At 38.3% G+C, this 18,896-nt stretch overlaps 1 protein-coding gene across 7 annotated transcripts in view; it reads right to left on the bottom strand.

Moving 5' to 3' along the window:
- Nucleotides 1-18,896, bottom strand: part of pcdh15b (protocadherin-related 15b) — a 191,608-nt gene that overhangs the window by 24,146 nt on the left and 148,566 nt on the right. For all 7 annotated transcript variants that reach the window (XM_079596487.1, XM_079596484.1, XM_079596488.1 and 4 more), the window contains 4 exons: nt 9,257-9,366; nt 8,101-8,241; nt 5,359-5,486; nt 1,257-1,472 (listed from right to left, as the gene is read on the bottom strand). In XM_079596487.1, the coding sequence (XP_079452613.1) occupies nt 1,257-1,472; nt 5,359-5,486; nt 8,101-8,241; nt 9,257-9,366 (595 nt within the window). The remainder of the gene's footprint in view (nt 1-1,256; nt 1,473-5,358; nt 5,487-8,100; nt 8,242-9,256; nt 9,367-18,896) is intronic.

Here is an 18,896-nt window from a genome sequence, read left to right as displayed (position 1 = left end):
AGGGTATGTGATGATGTGGGGCTATTTTAATTCCAAAGGCCAGGGGAACTTTATCAGGATGCAGAGTATCCTGGATCCATATAGTAACTGGCCTTTAAAAATAAAAATCTGCCTGCCTCTATGGGAGTTTAACATAGGGGTGTCCAAACTTATGCACCCTGTATTTTAAGGAAGAACATTTATTTATTTACGATACATTATTCATTCACAACGAAAATTGGTGTCCTTAAAGGTTGGATTTTTCCTATTTTTTTAAATTAAGGCATTAAGTTCAATTTCCAAAAGATGATTTTTTATTCCTCTTTTTAGTCAACTTTAGCATGGGTGTCTAAACTTATGCATAGCACTGTATATATATATATATACACACACACACACACACACACACATAATATATATGTACTGTGTATATTTATTGTGTATAAACATACACACACATGCATGTATATATTTAAAAAAAAATTGTTATTTATATGTAAGATATTTATATTAATATATAATATAAATTATGTATACATATACATACAGTATATACATGCAAACATAAATTTGTAAATTTGTCTTAAATTTGTACATGCATATATGTGTGTATTTATATATATACAAAATAATTATACACAGTACACACACATATATTATGTAAACAAACTTTTATTTTGAATGTGATTAATCGTGCGTTGCCTGGGCCATATATACATATATGTGTGTGTGTGTGTGTGTGTATGTGTGTGTCTTGCTTAAAAGCAGAGACTCTGTTCTTTCTCTCGATGTATTGAATGTTTACATACAGTATTCATACATTAAAACTTTCTGCGGGTAATGAAAGTTTTGTGAATATAAAAAATGCTGGCGCTGGCTGGCATCTTTTTTTTTGGGGAAACGCTGGCGTGGAAAGAGTTAATTTATGCTAAATACTGTATATGCTAAACAAAAACAATTATATTTTTGGCAACATATTAGTCTTTTATCCTAAACCAAATACCATTTATTAAAACAAAATTCTGCTCTGGGTGTGTATCTTTAACCACATGTTGTCATATGAACAACCAGACAGTAATTAAACCAATACGAATGAAAGTAAAGACATGTCTTGAGACAGATGTTACATTTAAGACTGATTTAGCGAATAAGGGCCTTGTAATCAAACCATCTTTTTGAGTGATTCATTCAAAAGAACCAGCTCTTTCTCAAATATGACTTTTGAATAGAAAACGACAAAAAATGCTCAACTTTATATTTCCCGATCACATACTTACCACCACTTGAGCGCTGCTGCTGAGTCCCTCCCCGTAGTCGTCTGTAGCAACCACGTCAAATTTGAAGTAGGAGCGCCGCATGTTCCTGTACATGATGGCTGTCTTAATTACGCCAGTGAAGGGCTCAATAACAAAGCCGTCTTTGCCGTCAGTAGTAGGGGGGATAATCAGCCTGTACAGCATGGCACTGAAATTCCCCGTGTCCTTATCCAGAGCCTGTCAGAAACAATAGAGCAGACATGTCAAGGAGAGGAATAGCCATGAGCTACTTTTCACCTACAACAGAGCTGCTCAACCTCTGCCGTCACACGTCGTTCCACCTTCGGCCCTTAGGAGGAGCTCCAAGCTCCGGTTTCCCAGCACCAACGTCACTTTGGCTAGTCTCAGATGAGCATTACAGCACTCCACTGCGGTGACAATGATTTATAATGGCTTTTTACATGAGAGGGAAACAGGCGGCTCCACGGGCAGCAGGGTGCCCCGGTCCAGGCAGAGTCATTAACACAAATGAGACTTTTACCAATATGCCTGGGAGACCCGTTTCAATAAATACAGTAAGTGTGTCTTAAAGTCCCTTGCAAACAAAAGGTCTGTGTTTTAATTGGTCACTTAATGCGGCTAAACTCGGCGGAGAAAACCTTCGATCTGCGCTGCGGTCACATCTCGAGCCGAAACTGTTCGAAATTGAATTCGTAGTTCCACAAACGTCTCTTTTCTTTTCTTTCTTCACGTTCTTAAACCTCAGATTAAACTCGGAGAACACCAGTAAGGCAATGTTTTCTCAGAAGGATTGCTTAAACTAATTATCAGATCAGGAGGGAACAATGATTGCTGGGAGAACCGGAAAAGGCGCTTCCACAACAACGCGTAAAAGTAAAAGCATTTCAATCCCTGTCCTTAGGGTTGGCAGAGCAAAGAACGGTTCACATTTTCTCGCCCTTTTCTCCTCAAAACTATTTAAAGAGGGATTTCAAAGTAGATTAAAGTAGTCTAATCTACGAGCCCCAGAGCAGCTTGAACAAAATTCCATAGTGCGCAATTCCCATGACACCTGAGAAATGGACAAAAAGCATGACTGTCTATGTCAAAGCAGCGTATTTGGCTTTTTGCCCGCTGAACTTCACATCTCAGATGTTCCTACAAGTAAACAGAAGACCTTGACGAGTGGTAATCTGTATTCGCAGTGAATGTGACCCTATAAAACCCTGGACTTCTGCTGCGTGGCTTAACTCAGTCTGGGGTCTTGGCTAATAAGGTCTCCTTGAACGAACGCAGGACGCCGGCCATCTGATAGCATCACCGCCACTGTTCTTAGTCGGCACATGAACTTAAGGCAGGGTGAAGCCATATGAGGTAAAACCCAGTGTGAGTGGCAGCATGTGGCCTGCATGTCTGATTAGAGCTGATGTAATTAAATGGACAACTTTTTCAGGCTGTAGCTCTGAGGCCAGAAATTGAAATGCTTGTTGAATACATTGCAATTTTGATACCACAGTAAAAACTAATATGCTATTAGAACTAATGAAATAAACAGTGCTTGTTTTCTGGGTATTTGACATCACTATCAAGTAAGTAAACAGTCAGAAATTGGACAAAAAAGTAATCTAATGTTAAATAAAATTATACTTAAACAATTAAAATTAATTAGGAATTAAATAAAAAATTAAACTTAAAATAATTAATAACGCCCCCTTATTCCTAGCTTTGTGTATGTTACAACATACAGTAGAGAATTTAATTAAAATGTTCCAGCCAAAAGCGGTGAGTGTTTTTCTATATTGCTTGTCAATACTGTTTGTTTTATTAGCATTATGATTTTAGAATTTTAATTTAGAATCAACTTTGTATAGGCACTGACAATTTAGACATCTCTAGCACTTCTGCACTCTAGGGGGCGATAGAGTTACCTTCAAATCTGTGTTATTAACCCAGATGTTACATGATGTATTTTTGTAGGCCAACTGAAGTCAGCATCACTCGCATCTGTTTCTGTTACCGTATCCCATTGGCTTTTGATTTATTGCAAAACAAATCTGTGACCAACAAAAGTGTATGATTCCTACAAGTTTTGTTCACCATGATAATCTTCACAAATGAACACAACTTGAATTTGAAGCCTAAATAAATCAGCAGAGGTAAAAAGCTAAACAAAGGCAATAAACAAACTACAGTCACATGACTTCAATGCCACCACCATTAAACTTCTGACAACTCTTTTGCTTCATTAAAAAACATTTTCCCTGAAAGTTTAAGTTAAAATACTTTGCAAGAGCATGAATCACGATTATAAACACAACAAGGCTGTGGAAGCGGACTACTATTTTCAAGACAAGTTAAAGTTTTAAAATAATCAACAGGGGGCATTACTGTTGTATTTTATGTGAGAATAAAACAGGAACATATCTTAAGTTTGTGTTTACAGACCTTATTTCAGCCATTTAACCAAAAAACCCTTAAAAAAACATTGACTTCAGGACGATGGAAACGGAAGTAAGCTAAAATACAATATTAACTCATTTCTGGGTTTTGGCCTACACAAAAACAGCAGCACTCTATTATTCTGGTAGTTAGCCATAAACATGGCAACAGTTTAACTCACTTTAACGGAGAAACTTTTACTCTAGCATGAAAGTATTTGACTTGATGGAGACATTATCTGCTATAGCGCCACACTGCAACACTGACAATTAAATCTGTGTATTATAAATCACATTGGCAAAAATTCGTAAAATCGAGCTAAAGAAGCTAGAAGTATCTGTTTATATACTTATATAGGTACAATTTTAGACTTATGGTTGAATAAAGGCGTGAAAAATAGATATGAGTGAGAAACAGTAAGTCAGAGAACACAGAAAGTCACTGTGAGAGAAAAGGATGTGCAGAGAGAGAAAACAAAAGAATATTACAGAGAGAGAGAGAAAGAGGCTGTAAAAGGACAGTGCTCTGTGCTCTAAGAGAAAGCCTGGCTGATTTATGAGGATCTTTGATTCATTTTCTTTTCCAGAGAATGCGGCGCCCTTGTCCACGCTATTGACAGCTGTGTTGAGATCTGTATCAGCAAGCCTCCGCAGCCGTGGCATTTTATAAGCTGTCTCACGATGATCCAATCTTTCAGACCCCAGCTGGTCAGACTTAAGCTCTTCAGCCGAGACCAGCAATCTGAGCAACACCTCACACAGACCAAGAACCACCGGCACTCCAGCAAAAACTAGCATTCCAAGCTTTTTCAACAATGAATTCCCATGGCTTTTCCATTACTTCATTAAAACGTGTCCTAACCAGACGCAATGCGGTGAGATTACAATGACAAGCAATTGGTCTGACCACACCACACCAGACGCGACACAACACGACTTCAAGATGTGACAAAATCAATAAAAAAATCAGCCAATTAGAATAGCGTGTGGGTGGAGCTATGTCTGTAAGCGCACTGCATTAAGTGCATAATAAAAATTATATTGCGCCATTTTAGCATCTTAGAATCTCGTCACTCGTTGCATATCGCCGTTGTGGCTGGTTAGGACAAAAACTCTGTAACAACGTGTCCAAAACAGATTAAACAACGCAATATTTTCAATGTTATCAGTCAGTCGTTTAAGAATAAATCCAATTCAAACTTCAAAATTCATTTGAGAATTGGTTCGATTGATTCATTGAAAATAACTCAAAAGTATGATTTGCTCAAAAATCAAACCATGCAAGAGCAATATCAAACCACTAAAACATAATTCACCACAGAAATGTCAATGACTTTTAAGATTTATCCATGACTTTTCCATGCCAGGAAAACACAATTTTAAAACTCCCTGATATTTCCTGGTCTTCCATGACCATGAAAATGGGTGATTTCCTCCTGTTGAAGAACTGAATTATTTGTCATGGCAGTGTAGATTTATTCTCTGAAATGCTTCCATTGGTGCAGGACTGACATATTAGTATGCATGCTTAGCAGCCAGCCAATCAAATTACAATTTGAGCCAGCTTTAGCCATTCTTATGAAATGTGCATCAGTAGTAAACGATCGTTGGCTTGTCCGTGGTAGTGCTGCCTGCATGAGGCCTCATGGATACGGTTACAATCCTGCAGGGGAGAGACACTTTACCTGGACCTGTAAAACAGAGGTGAAGGTCTTGGCATCCTCTGCAACCCCACCGAGGTAAAAGGGCTTAGTGAACTCCGGAGGATGGTCGTTCTCATCTTGCACATCGATGAGGACCTTTGCTGTGTTGCCTGAGAGAGAAAAAAATCACAAAATACAAATGATCATTTAAATAAAGTGATTAGGTATAAGACCTACAGAACATTGGATAATTTGTTATAGCAAGGCGCTTTCCATGAGGTTCATTTTTGTGTTACGCAGCACGTTTGAGCTTTCTCAAGAACCAATGAGGTTAATTCTTGTGTGTTACGCAGCACGTTTGAGCTTCTGCAAGAACCAATGAGGTTCATTCTCGTGTTACGCAGCACGTTTGAGCTTCAGTAAGAACCAATGAGGTTCATTCTCGTGTTACGCAGCATGTTTGAGCTTCTGCAAGAACCAATGAGGTTCATTCTCGTGTTACGCAGCACGTTTGAGCTTCTGCAAGAACCAATGAGGTTCATTCTTGTGTTATGCAGCACGTTTGAGCTTCTGCAAGAACCAATGAGGTTCATTCTCTTGTTACGCAGCACGTTTGAGCTTCTGCAAGAACCAATGAGGTTCATTCTCTTGTTACGCAGCACGTTTGAGCTTCAGTAAGAACCAATGAGGTTCATTCTCGTGTTACGCAGCACGTTTGAGCTTCTGCAAGAACCAATGAGGCTCATTCTCGTGTGTAATGCAGCATGTTTGAGCTTTCTCAAGAACCAATGAGGTTCATTCTCGTGTTATGCAGCACATTTGAGCTTCTGCAAGAACCAATGAGGTTCATTCTCGTGTTACGCAGCACGTTTGAGCTTCTGCAAGAACCAATGAGGCTCATTCTCGTGTGTAATGCAGCACGTTTGAGCTTCTGCAAGAACCAATGAGGTTCATTCTTGTGTTATGCAGCACGTTTGAGCTTCTGCAAGAACCAATGAGGTTCATTCTCGTGTTACGCAGCACGTTTGAGCTTCTGCAAGAACCAATGAGGTTCATTCTCTTGTTACACAGCACATTTGAGCTTCTACAAGAACTAATGAGGTTCATTCTTGTGTTACGCAGCACGTTTGAGCTTCTGCAAGAACCAATGAGGTTCATTCTTGTGTTATGCACCACGTTTGAGCTTCAATTTGGACTAAACCACTCAATTCATATGGATTAGTTTTACAATCTCATTATGAACTTTTAAAAGCATCAAATTAGTGGTGTAGTCTGTAGGTCAAAAATGATTGCACTGATTTTAACTTGTCATTTGTCATTTTTTCCCGTGACCACATTTTCATTCATGGAAAATGCCTAAAAGAAATTAAGATCAAATTCAGTAAATCATCAAAACCCAGCTCACCACCCTCAGTTCTGCACATCTAAGCTGCTAAAGTACATCTCTATACACCGCATTTCTTCATCAAGTCCTTCAAGACCATCATCTGTCACTTCTCAAAGTAAAATGCAGAGTCATATTTTGTGGGGGTATGAGAGCAACAACACGATTTATCATCTGACACACTTCAGCGCTTATGCCAAAGGGGTTTCCAGAGCCTTCTGCTCATTTCTGCACAGTCACTCCGTGTGGAGCACTGAAGCATCGCTGCACAGAGCAGACTGACATGGCACAAGAGTATCGCTGACCACTGTAAAACAATGAAAACCAACGACAATAAATAAAATGAATGCACCTGAAAACACAAAGCAAGTGTTTTAAATTAACGCTTATAATAAAACAAATACATTGACAGCTAAATGCTTTCGTTAGCCACAATCATGTAACCTGTAATATACCTGTAACATATTTAAATTCTCTCTTTTTCAGCAGACATTGATCTATGGAATAATATGCTTATTTATCCATCTATTTTCATGAGACCCCCAAGGTCTTATTTAAATGAAGGACCTGGCAGCTCTTTCAAGCACACTGACAAGATATAATTAATTAAAACTTGCTTTTAACAATCAATTAATACCACTAAGCTGTCAGACTGGCTGGACTCAACTAATCATTTGATTTCATCACCAGGTTTGCATACTTGTAATATTAAACTGCTTAATCAGATTCTCGTTAATCAGAAAACATTTCTCAAATAATGATTTTCAATAATCACCAGCACATGGAAGGGATGGACAAGTGGCCCCCATCCCCCCACGTTCACTGAACGCTATATGACATGAAATCATTATATTTTAATTATTTTGAGACATTCTGCGCTGGCACGCTGTGTTTTATTCACTCTGAAATGAAATGAAAAATCAAAAACATCCTGAACAAGCTTTTAAGCCACATAAAATGTTCCAGGGTCAAAAGCAGAATGTTTTTTTTATCTTGGATAATTTGACTGATGTGTTCAAAGACTAAAACTCTGTTTAACACATTTAAGCATTTAAATCCATTCGGAATAATTTGAGTTTAGTCATAATTTGTGGCCCGGGTTAAAGGCCAGTTCACACTAAGAACCTTAATTATAACAATAACTACATTAGCATCTGTTTATTATAATATAATTTAAATGCTTTCGCTCTTTAAAGCAAATGGATTCTCATTGGCTGTCAGTATTTTTATCATTCATTAGTTAGAAAAGAAAAACGTCCTGAAAGTGACTGACGCTATTGTTTCTCTGTGTCGTCATTGTTATAGTTGTAGTGTAAACGTCTCTATTCTCACAGAATTTGAACGATTATTACTTTATAATTTTCATTATATGTGTGAATAGGGACTGAAAGAAGCCTCACTTTTGGCAGGGGCTCGTAGGTTGGACGACACCACCCTCATGGAGTCTGCTTCCACGCGGATGACGTAACTGCTGTTGCTCTCGTAGTCCAGCGGCTTGGCAGTGCTGATCACTCCAGTGATGTTGTTCATGACAAATGCACCTGTCGCAACAGGAGAGAAAACTTTTACTTGCTATTTTAAAGTCAAAATTAAGCATTTTTTATCTCAGATATTTATTATGTAGTGTGAGACTTCTTTTACAGCAAAAATAACTATATTGTTATCCATACTTTTACCGTGATATGACATAACTCATACCAGGATTTAAGAATTCGCTCACAGTACTTCTAAGTCCAGGTCTTACAACTCATCCCTTCACCACTTCAGTGAACCGTATAAGTAATGCACTTAGCTATATTGGGATTTCAGGTCCAGAGTGCACTACCCACCTCTTGAGTCTCATTAACATTCCTAAAGGATTAGCTCTGATCTTGGTGATGTCATCGCATTAAACGTCTTGGATCCAGGCGGTTTGAAGGGTGGGATGATTACCTTATTCTTCCTCGCTTTTTCTAGTTTACGCTAATGAAAACAGCATTTTGATTATCTATCTACGCTCCTTGATTCCATCTAATGAGAATGTACCGAAACGATTTCCCCTTCACTCTAAACCAGCGCCAGATGTATTCAAATGTGATTTCAGCTGAACACATTCAGAATGTGAGGAGAGAGGATTTAATCACGCACACCTCCCTCTCCCTGCTCTCACTCGCTCTCCAATGACACACAGCAACAGGAAGTACACTCCTTCAAAAAAAAAAAAAAAATTATTTCATGGAGCTTTTGATAACTTGTATTTGACAGCCACCAAAGAAATGACGTCTAGGAGAGTGTGGGCTGTCATTATCCCATGCTTGATGTCTTACAAACTATAATTTATTACAATACAACAATATCCAGCTCATAAAAGACCAGTGTGACATTTCCCGCAATCTTGTCTCTTTTTTTTTTCACTGAAGTTTCTGGTGAAGGAATAAACCATATTCTGGTTGAAGTATATACTTAAAGGGCTAGCATGTATGAGAACTGCCAGTGAGGATTTAATTGCATGCCCTTTCTGCATCGTTTTAGCACTTGATTCACTAAACAAATTATGCGAATCCGGTAAGTGCTCACCGCCTTCATTTCCTTCGATGATGGAGTAGACGATGGTCTGGTTTATGGCAGCCGCCAAGATGACTCCTGTGACCGTTCCCACGGGAGCGTTCTCGCTGACAGGAGAGAACCTGCACACACACAGTGCACTGCATTAATAATGTATCACACATCGCGCATAATATAATGGTTCTGGTGGGTCGTTCCACAGCAATAGAATGACTTTTAAAACTTGCTAATAAAATATAGCAAAAAGTGACATTATTTGAGAGGCTGCTCACTAGAGGTCTTCTCGGGTCCTAAAAACTGTACCCGACTCGAATCGACCTGAATCACTACTTACCCGAATCCGACGTGCATAATTTTTTTTTTTTTTTAAGAAAAACCCGACCCGAAACAGACCCGATAAAATTAGACCCGAGTCCGACCCGACCTGACGGCGTTTCCTTTCGAACCCGACTGGACCCGAATGTAAACGGCATTTACATCCATGGGCGTCAGTTTGGTTTGAAATGTGCTGGGGACAGAGACGCATTCGGAAGAGCATTTTCAGAAGTGCTGGGTACAATGAATTTCGTTTTGTATTAATTTTATCTTAATTTTAATCAATGTTTCATCAACCAATTGCCTGGATTTAATAAATACTAAGTAAAGCAGATAATAGAAACCACGACGACACGGGCGCCGGAGCTCGTCTCATAAATGAACCGGAACTCAGCATAGCCTACTTGCCTCACAGACCTGGGAAATATATCTATTATCTACAGAATGCTTGAAATCATACTTTTAAACAGAACAATTCAAAACGAAAGAAAACGAATCCTTATGAAATGTGCATTTCTCTCTGCCGCGTTCACTAGCCTACTGCGAAGATCGCGAGTCAGCATCGTCAACTTCATCTTTGCAGCCGACACAGAAAACACTTCTTTATTAATAAACCAGTATTTGCTTTCGATTAAATTTGTTTTGTTTTTTTTGGACATTTCGAGCTTTATATAGAAATATTCATCATGTCTGTGACAGTGAGGCTATAGCCTACACTGTGTTTCAGTTCATTTTTGAGACGCGCTCCAGTTCACGCCACGGAGACCATGAAAGCGCGCCCTGTTTGTTTTATTTTATTTTACAAAAGCACAATTCGGGTATTCTCGGATTTGGAAAAGGCATATTTATTTTAAATTACCCGAGACTCAAAGCCACTAATACCGAACCTGACCCGTGTCCGAGACACTCGTCGGAGTTTTGGACCCGAACCCGCTCGGGTCTCAGGTCGGACCTCGGGTTTTCGGATCCAAGTGGACCCGTGAAGACCTCTACTGCTCACTGCAGAGCCACCGGGTTGGATGTAATGGGTGGAGCTAGATGGTCCTAACCCTACCAATAACACTATCCCTAAACAAAACTCCACCCATTAGGTCCATAGAGGTGGAGCTGGACGAGGACAAGCTCCACCCATAAGGTCCAGAAAGGACCTTAAAACTAATTTCTGTATATCAGTATTTTAGCATTCCTTGGCATTGCTAGCCCTTTACTCTACTGTTTGAGCTACAAGCAATGTTTGAAGGCACAGAATAAAAGCCTGAGGTGCATAGAGGTTGGAAAATGGTCAGTCAAAAACGTGGCTTGAGTTTAAAGAACTGCTGGAACTGCAAAACCGCATATTACGGAATCTACTGATAATCTAAATGGTGCACTTTTGCTCCTTGATATAAATGCACTGTAGGCTATTCAGCACTATCAAACAGAATTAAATCGACACATATAGGTCTGACAGAAAATCAGTCGCCAGTCAGCATGATTGTTTCACATTTGGAATCAAGCGCAGACAGCATACAGTTTTATTTTATAAAACAAATTCAATTAATTTGAGCTGTAATGGATTCAGGTCCATAATAACCAAGACAAAGTATTCACAGGAATTTAATCAATCAAGAAGTTAACCAGATCACATTGTTAATTGGGCATCCTACACAGTTGCTAAACTAAGCAGAATAAAGAGTGTTAATGGAATGTGAGTGTGAGTGTGTACAGATCTTCACCTCAAATGAACCCAACAGCAGAACTGATTCATAATGAAACATATGTTTGATATCAGCTGTTGCCTCTCCAGAACAAACAAATTGGACTATGAGACATGTTTCAGAGCCAGTGGGCGAAAAAAGCACAATTTGGACTATAGACAAATAATTATAATATAAATCAAATCGTTTATATATATATATAAGTCAATGTGGCTATCAGAGACAGTGGCTACGTACGTTTACATGCACAACTTGAGTTTCAATCGGACTGAATTCACTCCGATTGATGAATCTGAACAGTGTTTACATGACACTAAACATGTGATCGGGATGATGTGCACGTTTATATGTCACAAGCTTCAGATCGGAAAATATTTTTTGGCATATAGCACGACTATACAGAGTTCCCAGAGTTTCCCGCTGTTTGCATATAATAGTAATTCTTATAAAAGTAATAATTGCATATAATAAGCTCGTTCCGCGCGTCATTCGCCACTACACTATTTTGTTTACGTGTTCTCGCGATCCGATTAGAAAAGGAATAAAACACCCCTTTCAATCCGATCGACGTTTCATTCAGATCGAGCTCATTTGGATCGGTTAAGGTGTTTACATGTACATGAAGGCTTTTCCGTCCGATTGAGCTGTCAATCCGATTACTAACGGATTATTTGGTTGCATGTAAATGTAGCCAGTGTGACCCTGTTTATATCTGGTATCATTAGTAGTTTTGTACGCTTCAATCACAAGTGGGCATTGTTAAAGGAGAATTAAGCGATTTCTGAGTAACACAGTTAAAAGTGGATCAGACTGAGCACCACAACACACCTGTAGCCAATCACTCATGATGGGGGAGGAGAGAGAGTGAGCAAGAGAGAGATTTGAAGACAGACTGTAGAAAGAGAGATGGCTGAGAGACATTATAAAAGAGAAAAGGTCAGAGGAATATCACTGGAAAAAGAAGAGTCATGATCAGGCAAGAGCTTTAGGACCTGTATTAATATTAGGGGCTGTTCACACGACACCGTTTTCAAATTAATGCTCATATTTATTCCTGTCGTTTGTTTGTCATTTTCGCTAGAAGAAATGAACACTTTTATTCATCAAGGATGCATTAAATTGATCAAAAGTGACATTATCAAAAAAATTCTGTTCTTTTGAACTTTCTAGGAATCCTAAATATAATGTATCAGTTTCCAAACATATTAGGCAGCACAACTGCTTTCAACTGTTTTGAACTGTCAACAATAATAATAAGAAATGTCAAAAATATTTCTTAGGGATCATGTGACACCGCAGATTGGAGTAATGATGCGGAAAATTAAGGAATAAATTACATCTTGAATATTAAAACAGAAAACAGTTATTTTATATTCTAATGAAATTTCGTACTTTTACCGTATCAAATTGATGCAGCCTTGTAGAACTTCATGTTAATGATACTTTTTAAATAGCTTATTAAAGCTACTAAATTTAACCAGCCAAGAGCAGCAAGGGTTTTAATTATTTTTCATGTCAATACATTTGTTAATATCCCTCAAATGACCAATTTTGTATGTGTGTGCAATCTAAAAGCCCTCTGGTGAATGTAATTAGTAAATTCCGTGTGCTTCCTTTTGTTTTACCCCAATATTAGTTATTAAAGCAGCATAAATTAGATTTTGGACTCTATTAGCTCCAGAAAGGCGCATGTTGGTGAATAATTGATGAATGATAATTAACAGTTTGTCAAATGTACCTGCATATTGTTGGCACATACACTCTTATGAATATATAAAGGTTTCAAAACAGGTTTTTTTTTTTTTTTTTTTTACAGTGATTGCTATAGAAGAACCAACTTTGCTTCCCAAAACTTTTCAGAGATTACTTATTAAAATAACCATTGTATTCTTAAAGTGAAGAAATAACCCATTTTCACTATAAAGAACCCTTTGTACAATACATGGATGTGAAAGGTTCTTCATGAAACCATCAATGAGAGCGTATGCACATTCTTAATCCAATTAGCTTAGCATCCAAAAAAAAGATGGCTGATTGACACTATTTCTGTGAGTGAGATCCCACCCTCTAGGGTTGAAAACATGTGGATCTAGCGCCTTCTACTGGCTGTAGTTTTTAGCCTCTGGCCAAAAAATCCTCTGATGACGCAATTGACGATTTTTGCGTCATCGGAGGATTTTTTACAGACAAAAAATACATAAATCTCTTGTCTCAGGGGGACAGGAGGGAGGGAAGCACGGTATCTACTGATACAAAGCCTAATGCTAAATCCTGAAGTATCCCTTTAACGGAGTAAGGTCATAAACGGCTTAAGCATAAACCGATCATAATAGCTAGATTTTTGGAAGATTTCGCCCATGTAATTGCATTAACCTGCTTTCTGTCGGCTTATTGAAGTGTGCATTTGTGATATGTGACAGGAATGCATCCTTAATGTGGACTTAAGCGCATCCAGACAGACCGAGTATTTTGCAGTAAAGGAGGAGGAAATATATATCACAAACTCAGACTCTTTTTTTACCCCATAATTATAAAAGTGCTCTCATCTCATACACAGGAGAAGAAATGGTATACAGTCAAAATGCTGCATCTGTAACTGCATGAGAGGAGACATGAGCTTCACACAAACTTCAAATATTGTGGACATATACAGACTCACAAGGACAAACATTCTGTAAATTTGACTTTCTGTACTAAGACGCTTCACTGTAAACTGTTCACTGCTGGCATACTGCGTATAGGACAAACTGAAGAATGTCTCTTAAAGCTCACTGTCCTCAAACAGCAAATCTGTAGTCTTTCAAAACCTATAGCATGGAAACAGCGCGGTGAAAAGCTCTGAGTCAGAAAAGCAAGTGTTTTCTCCTATCAAATCCAACAACATGGACAGAACAGAACAAAAAACAAAAAAAAACTCCTCAAGGACACTTTGAATACAAAAGCTAATAATCCTGTCAGAATCGGCTCTGATTTTCACGTTCGTTCACTGCGTTTCTCGCGCTCGGCTTGGTGACAAGACAACCTTCATCCTCGGTTTGGAGTGCTTAGAGTTTGTTGTATGCAGGCTTACAGGGTGATTTGTCTCCCTTGGGCTGCTCCGTGGAAGATACACAGGTTTTTGTTATTCAGAAAGATGACAGAGTACCTTCCATATAATCCCTCCGTACGCACATGGACATGTTCACCCCGTATAGCGGCGCCTTCTCGTCTTGGTGCACGGTGTGCTGTTCTTGCAGATAATAGAGAAAAAATCCTTGTTCGCTCTGTGTTCTGACAGTGCTCTAATGGTCGCTTCACACAAGCACACGCTCAAGTGTTCGACACTAATGAGGTCCACTGAGCCGGCAAACTCGCATCCCGCAACCTCCATTCCAATGTCATTATTTTATCGGACCCATTTTTGAACCTATGGCGTTCAATCGAGACTTAACTGTGTTTAATTCAAAAGATGAGAATGGGCCACAGGGCAGCTTCTAACTACTTTTCCATTTGTTTGATGTTAGATTTTCAGTTTGTTAGATTAGGACATGATATCAAAATAGCAATATCGAACCTTTGACCTCTTCTCATCGAAAATGAATGTGATATCAAAGATTGTGTTAATCAACAATAGATCACAGGATTTTTTTTTTCATGTAGATTTGCTGTGTTTTACTTTGATGACGTGAGAAGCTGGAAACGTTCGAAGTCTAATCCCTGTATCATGTTCTTTGATCTTGGTCTTTTATAAAATGGAGTAAAAACCACAGGCCTCCACCGGCAATACATAACCGCTATCAGGACTCATTTAATCCTGCTATTTAATAAAACATAAGACGCTTGTTATCGACATCAATCTGCAGGAATACAAATTCATTTAAAGGGTAAAAGGGTTCTTTATGAAACAAAGCCAACTGTCTTTCAAATCTCTGTAACAAATTCCCAAACATAGGAGCTCTGGCAACACAAATGGATCTGATTTTAATTGCATGACATTTTGGAATAACATATTCACTAATCTGAATATAAAAGTCCTTGTTTACATATATGGCTTGACTACAGTTATATTTGAAATGCCTCTGGTTTATCCAGGCATTTTTTTTTTGGCCTACGATAAGAGAACAACTGTATTGGCCTCTGATTATATCAATTTAGAAGGTTAACCAGAAAATCCTTAAAGCAACATGGCTTATACATAAACAGCACATCTGTACCTTATGAACACTCTGTATCAGGAAAAATGTCCTTTCATATTTAATATCAACATGAAAGGCTCCATGAAATAGATGTGTGGCTCTTAGCCCATGTATGTTAGCTTTGATGCTAGTGCTAGTTTTCAAACTTTTTGATGCCACAGACCCCCAAACATACAACAAATATATATAAATAAAAAGGCAGCTATATACATTATTAAGGTATAAAAGCGAGGCTGTAAGGGATAGACTTACTGTGTTTTCAATGGCATCCGCAGTAAAAAGCTGTATAAAGCTCCGCGATCAATTTTCCACAGCTTATATTGTCGGGAGTTTTTTGGTTACTGAATTTTTGCCATGATTCATCAGCAGAACAATCCAAAAACACATTAAATAAAAGTACAACCTACTGAAGAGATGTGTGTATATCCCTGACAGCCTCGCTTTCATTCCAGTTAAAAATGAAAGATGGCTCAGCTGTGAATAGGTCTATAGACAGACAGACTTATAGACATATATATATATACAGACAGACAGACAGACAGACAGACAGAGACAGACAGGCAGACAGACAGATACTTAACACTGGACAAAAAACGAGTCAACATCATGACACTGCAAAAGCATCAGCCCCTCTTCAAATGAAAGAGCCTTTCTGCCAGTTTCAAAGGTTCTTCCTGTGGATTAGCCACTGACCTTTTCAAACTATTTGAGATCAGTGCGTTTGGCAACCGCGTGCCATACTGTGTCTGTCGTTTCTAAACAAGAGGCAAAGGGCAAATTTCCTCCTGCTGAACTTAGGTTAGGGAGGCTTGCAGATCTTCCATCATTCAAAAACAACTTTCACTCCAGCAGAATACATGAATACTGAAAGAGCCGCGCATTACATGCACAGCCAGTGTATAACAAATGGGGTTGTTTGCTCTTGGATGGGTTTAAAAAGGGCAAATCTATATTACCCAGAGTTTAGAACTTCACTAAGGAGATATACACACCCTCAGTAAGTCTAAATATGGATTAGGGCTAATAAAAGTGGAGGTAATTTGGTTCCAAGTCAAGTTAAAAAATAAAAAATAAAAAATAAAAAATAGCAGCACCGCTTTGGTAAGACTGACAACTAACATATTTAAAACAGCAACACTTTTAAGTATGTGTTCCTCCTTGGTTTAAACATAAATCTAAAAAAGAAAAATGTAAGAGTAAGACAAAAATACTGATTAACCCTATAAAGCCTTACATATGAAATAACAGTCCGAAATCTTCAGTTTTTTTATGGAAGAGTTTATTAAACCTTAATGGTGCGTTCACACCGGACGCGAATAGCGCGTCAAATTCGCGCCTGCCACGTCTAGTTATACGCTTGACCACTTTGTGTCCATTCGCGCGTCAAGAGCGAAAGTTTCAAAAGTTTCGAAACCCGTTGGCGGCCATCTTTTAACAAGATGTGTGATGTTGATAGATCATTTATCTAGAGAGTCACCGCTCTGTATTTGCTCTGGAGAGCAGAACGGTGGCGTAGGGATCATCGTTGCCGTATTTGGGTCCACCAGACCCTTTCAGCGGTACTTCCACCTGTCCCGCGCCCAGTTTGATGACCTGCTGTCCCTATAAATCATTTTTTCTTTTTTTTTTTAATAAAACCAAAACACTTGAAAATCTCATGGTATTTACTTAAACATTTTTTTTTTTTTATATTCTCATTCATTTTATTTTACTGCCCCCTTGCCTCATTTTAGATAACACCCCTGTTATATTAACATTTCATTTAAAAAGTGTGTTCAGTAGCATTTAGTATTGGTATTAAATTGGTTTGGGGAATTGTGAAATTTCACTGGTATCCACTACTGACATTTTAGTACCGTTACATAGGCTTGAGGGTCAATGGCAAAAACTGACAGATGAAGACATGAGAGAAGAATAATAATGGGGGATGGCACTTCTACATGATGTGTAAATGACATAAAAGCTGGAGAAGGAAAAGAGAGATGAATAGCTCCACTTGAAAGCTCGAGTAGCTATAAACTCTCAGCTGATCTCGTTGAAAATGTCGGCCTCATTTACATACATAGCACACTTTCAGAAGTTTACTAATCATATGCACGAGTGTCCTAAAACAAGATAAGGGTGTACGAGAGATAAATTATTTAAAAAAAGCTATGAATATTTGATGAGCAGCCCTAGTGAAAGACACAGACAAAAGAAAATGCGGTAAAGCATCTTGGTTTGATTGACCCGTTCTGAAAGAAAAAAAAAAAGTAACAAAAGCTCATTGAGATGATTAATGTGAAGCGGACCTCGCGGCTGCCTTCTATTCTCTCTCAAACGGGTGACAGACAAACACAGCATGCTCTCTAAACTAGACTGCAACAGGACACAGGGAAATAGGAGATGAGATTAGCCAGAACAGAACATCTTGAAGAGTTATATATTAAAGACATGAAACAGCTTTGTTTATATGACTTAAAGTGCTGCAAGGTCACAAAGTTTTAAGAGTCAATACAAATGCACCTTTTAGCTGTTTTATGGCCCTAATGGAAGCATAATTTTTAATTAAGGAGAAAGATTCAGTTAAGTATCACAGTGTGTGGAAGCTGACTTTGAAAGGGAAATCGTTTTTTTTCGTTGACAATAGGTGTTGATAATTTATATATCTGTACCAGACATTAATGCGGGGAGATGTGTGGCACATTATAAACAGGGAGGTTTAATACATGCTGGAGAAACAATCCATTAGCTTTCTCATTCATCTCAATGGCGGCTGCTCTCCACAGAACGAGCCAGTCATCTTTACTCATAGGAACCACTGAATTTTTTGGCCAATCATCCGAGCTGTAAATGCCATGTGACTTATCATAGCCACCGGAAAATGACATTGCGACAACAGCAATTGATTTAAGGTACCATAAGAACACAAATAAAGAACTGTGGCGTCAAAAGCAGACAGTCCTTATACTTTTAAAAACCCTCCAAAAATAAGTAAACAAATAACCAAACAAACAAATATGTGTCACAATATTGAGTATTCGATGAAGAAACTTTTGTGATTATAATGCCTGACAATCTTTTTTAAAAGTACACTATGCAACTTTTGCTTCTCTGGTTATGAAGCAAATCTGCATGAATGCGTGACTTTGCATAGGAATATGATTATACTGCTAATAAAACATTCACTACTAGACTTATAAGATATAACCAGCTTAGATGGAAATGATCTTAAGCTGACTAGATGAAGACGTTACTGTAGCTACAGCCATTAACAGACACCGCACAGCATTACAACAACCATAATGAAATAATGAAATGACTCTTCACAGTAGATAATGAGCTACATATGGCAATTTAACTGAAAAAATACCTTACTCACATGCTGAGTAATAAAACACCGTCTCTGCATCACTTTTACAACATTTAAAATCCCTCCATTCATCTCTGAAAAGCCAAGCCAATGTTGATTCCCATTTTATTACG

The sequence above is a fragment of the Phoxinus phoxinus genome (assembly GCF_949152265.1).
Source record: "Phoxinus phoxinus genome assembly, chromosome: 21".
In the NCBI taxonomy this organism is placed as follows: Eukaryota; Metazoa; Chordata; class Actinopteri; order Cypriniformes; family Leuciscidae; genus Phoxinus; species Phoxinus phoxinus.
Note: the sequence above shows the minus strand (reverse complement) of the source record. Positions and strands in the feature narration are given on the sequence as shown.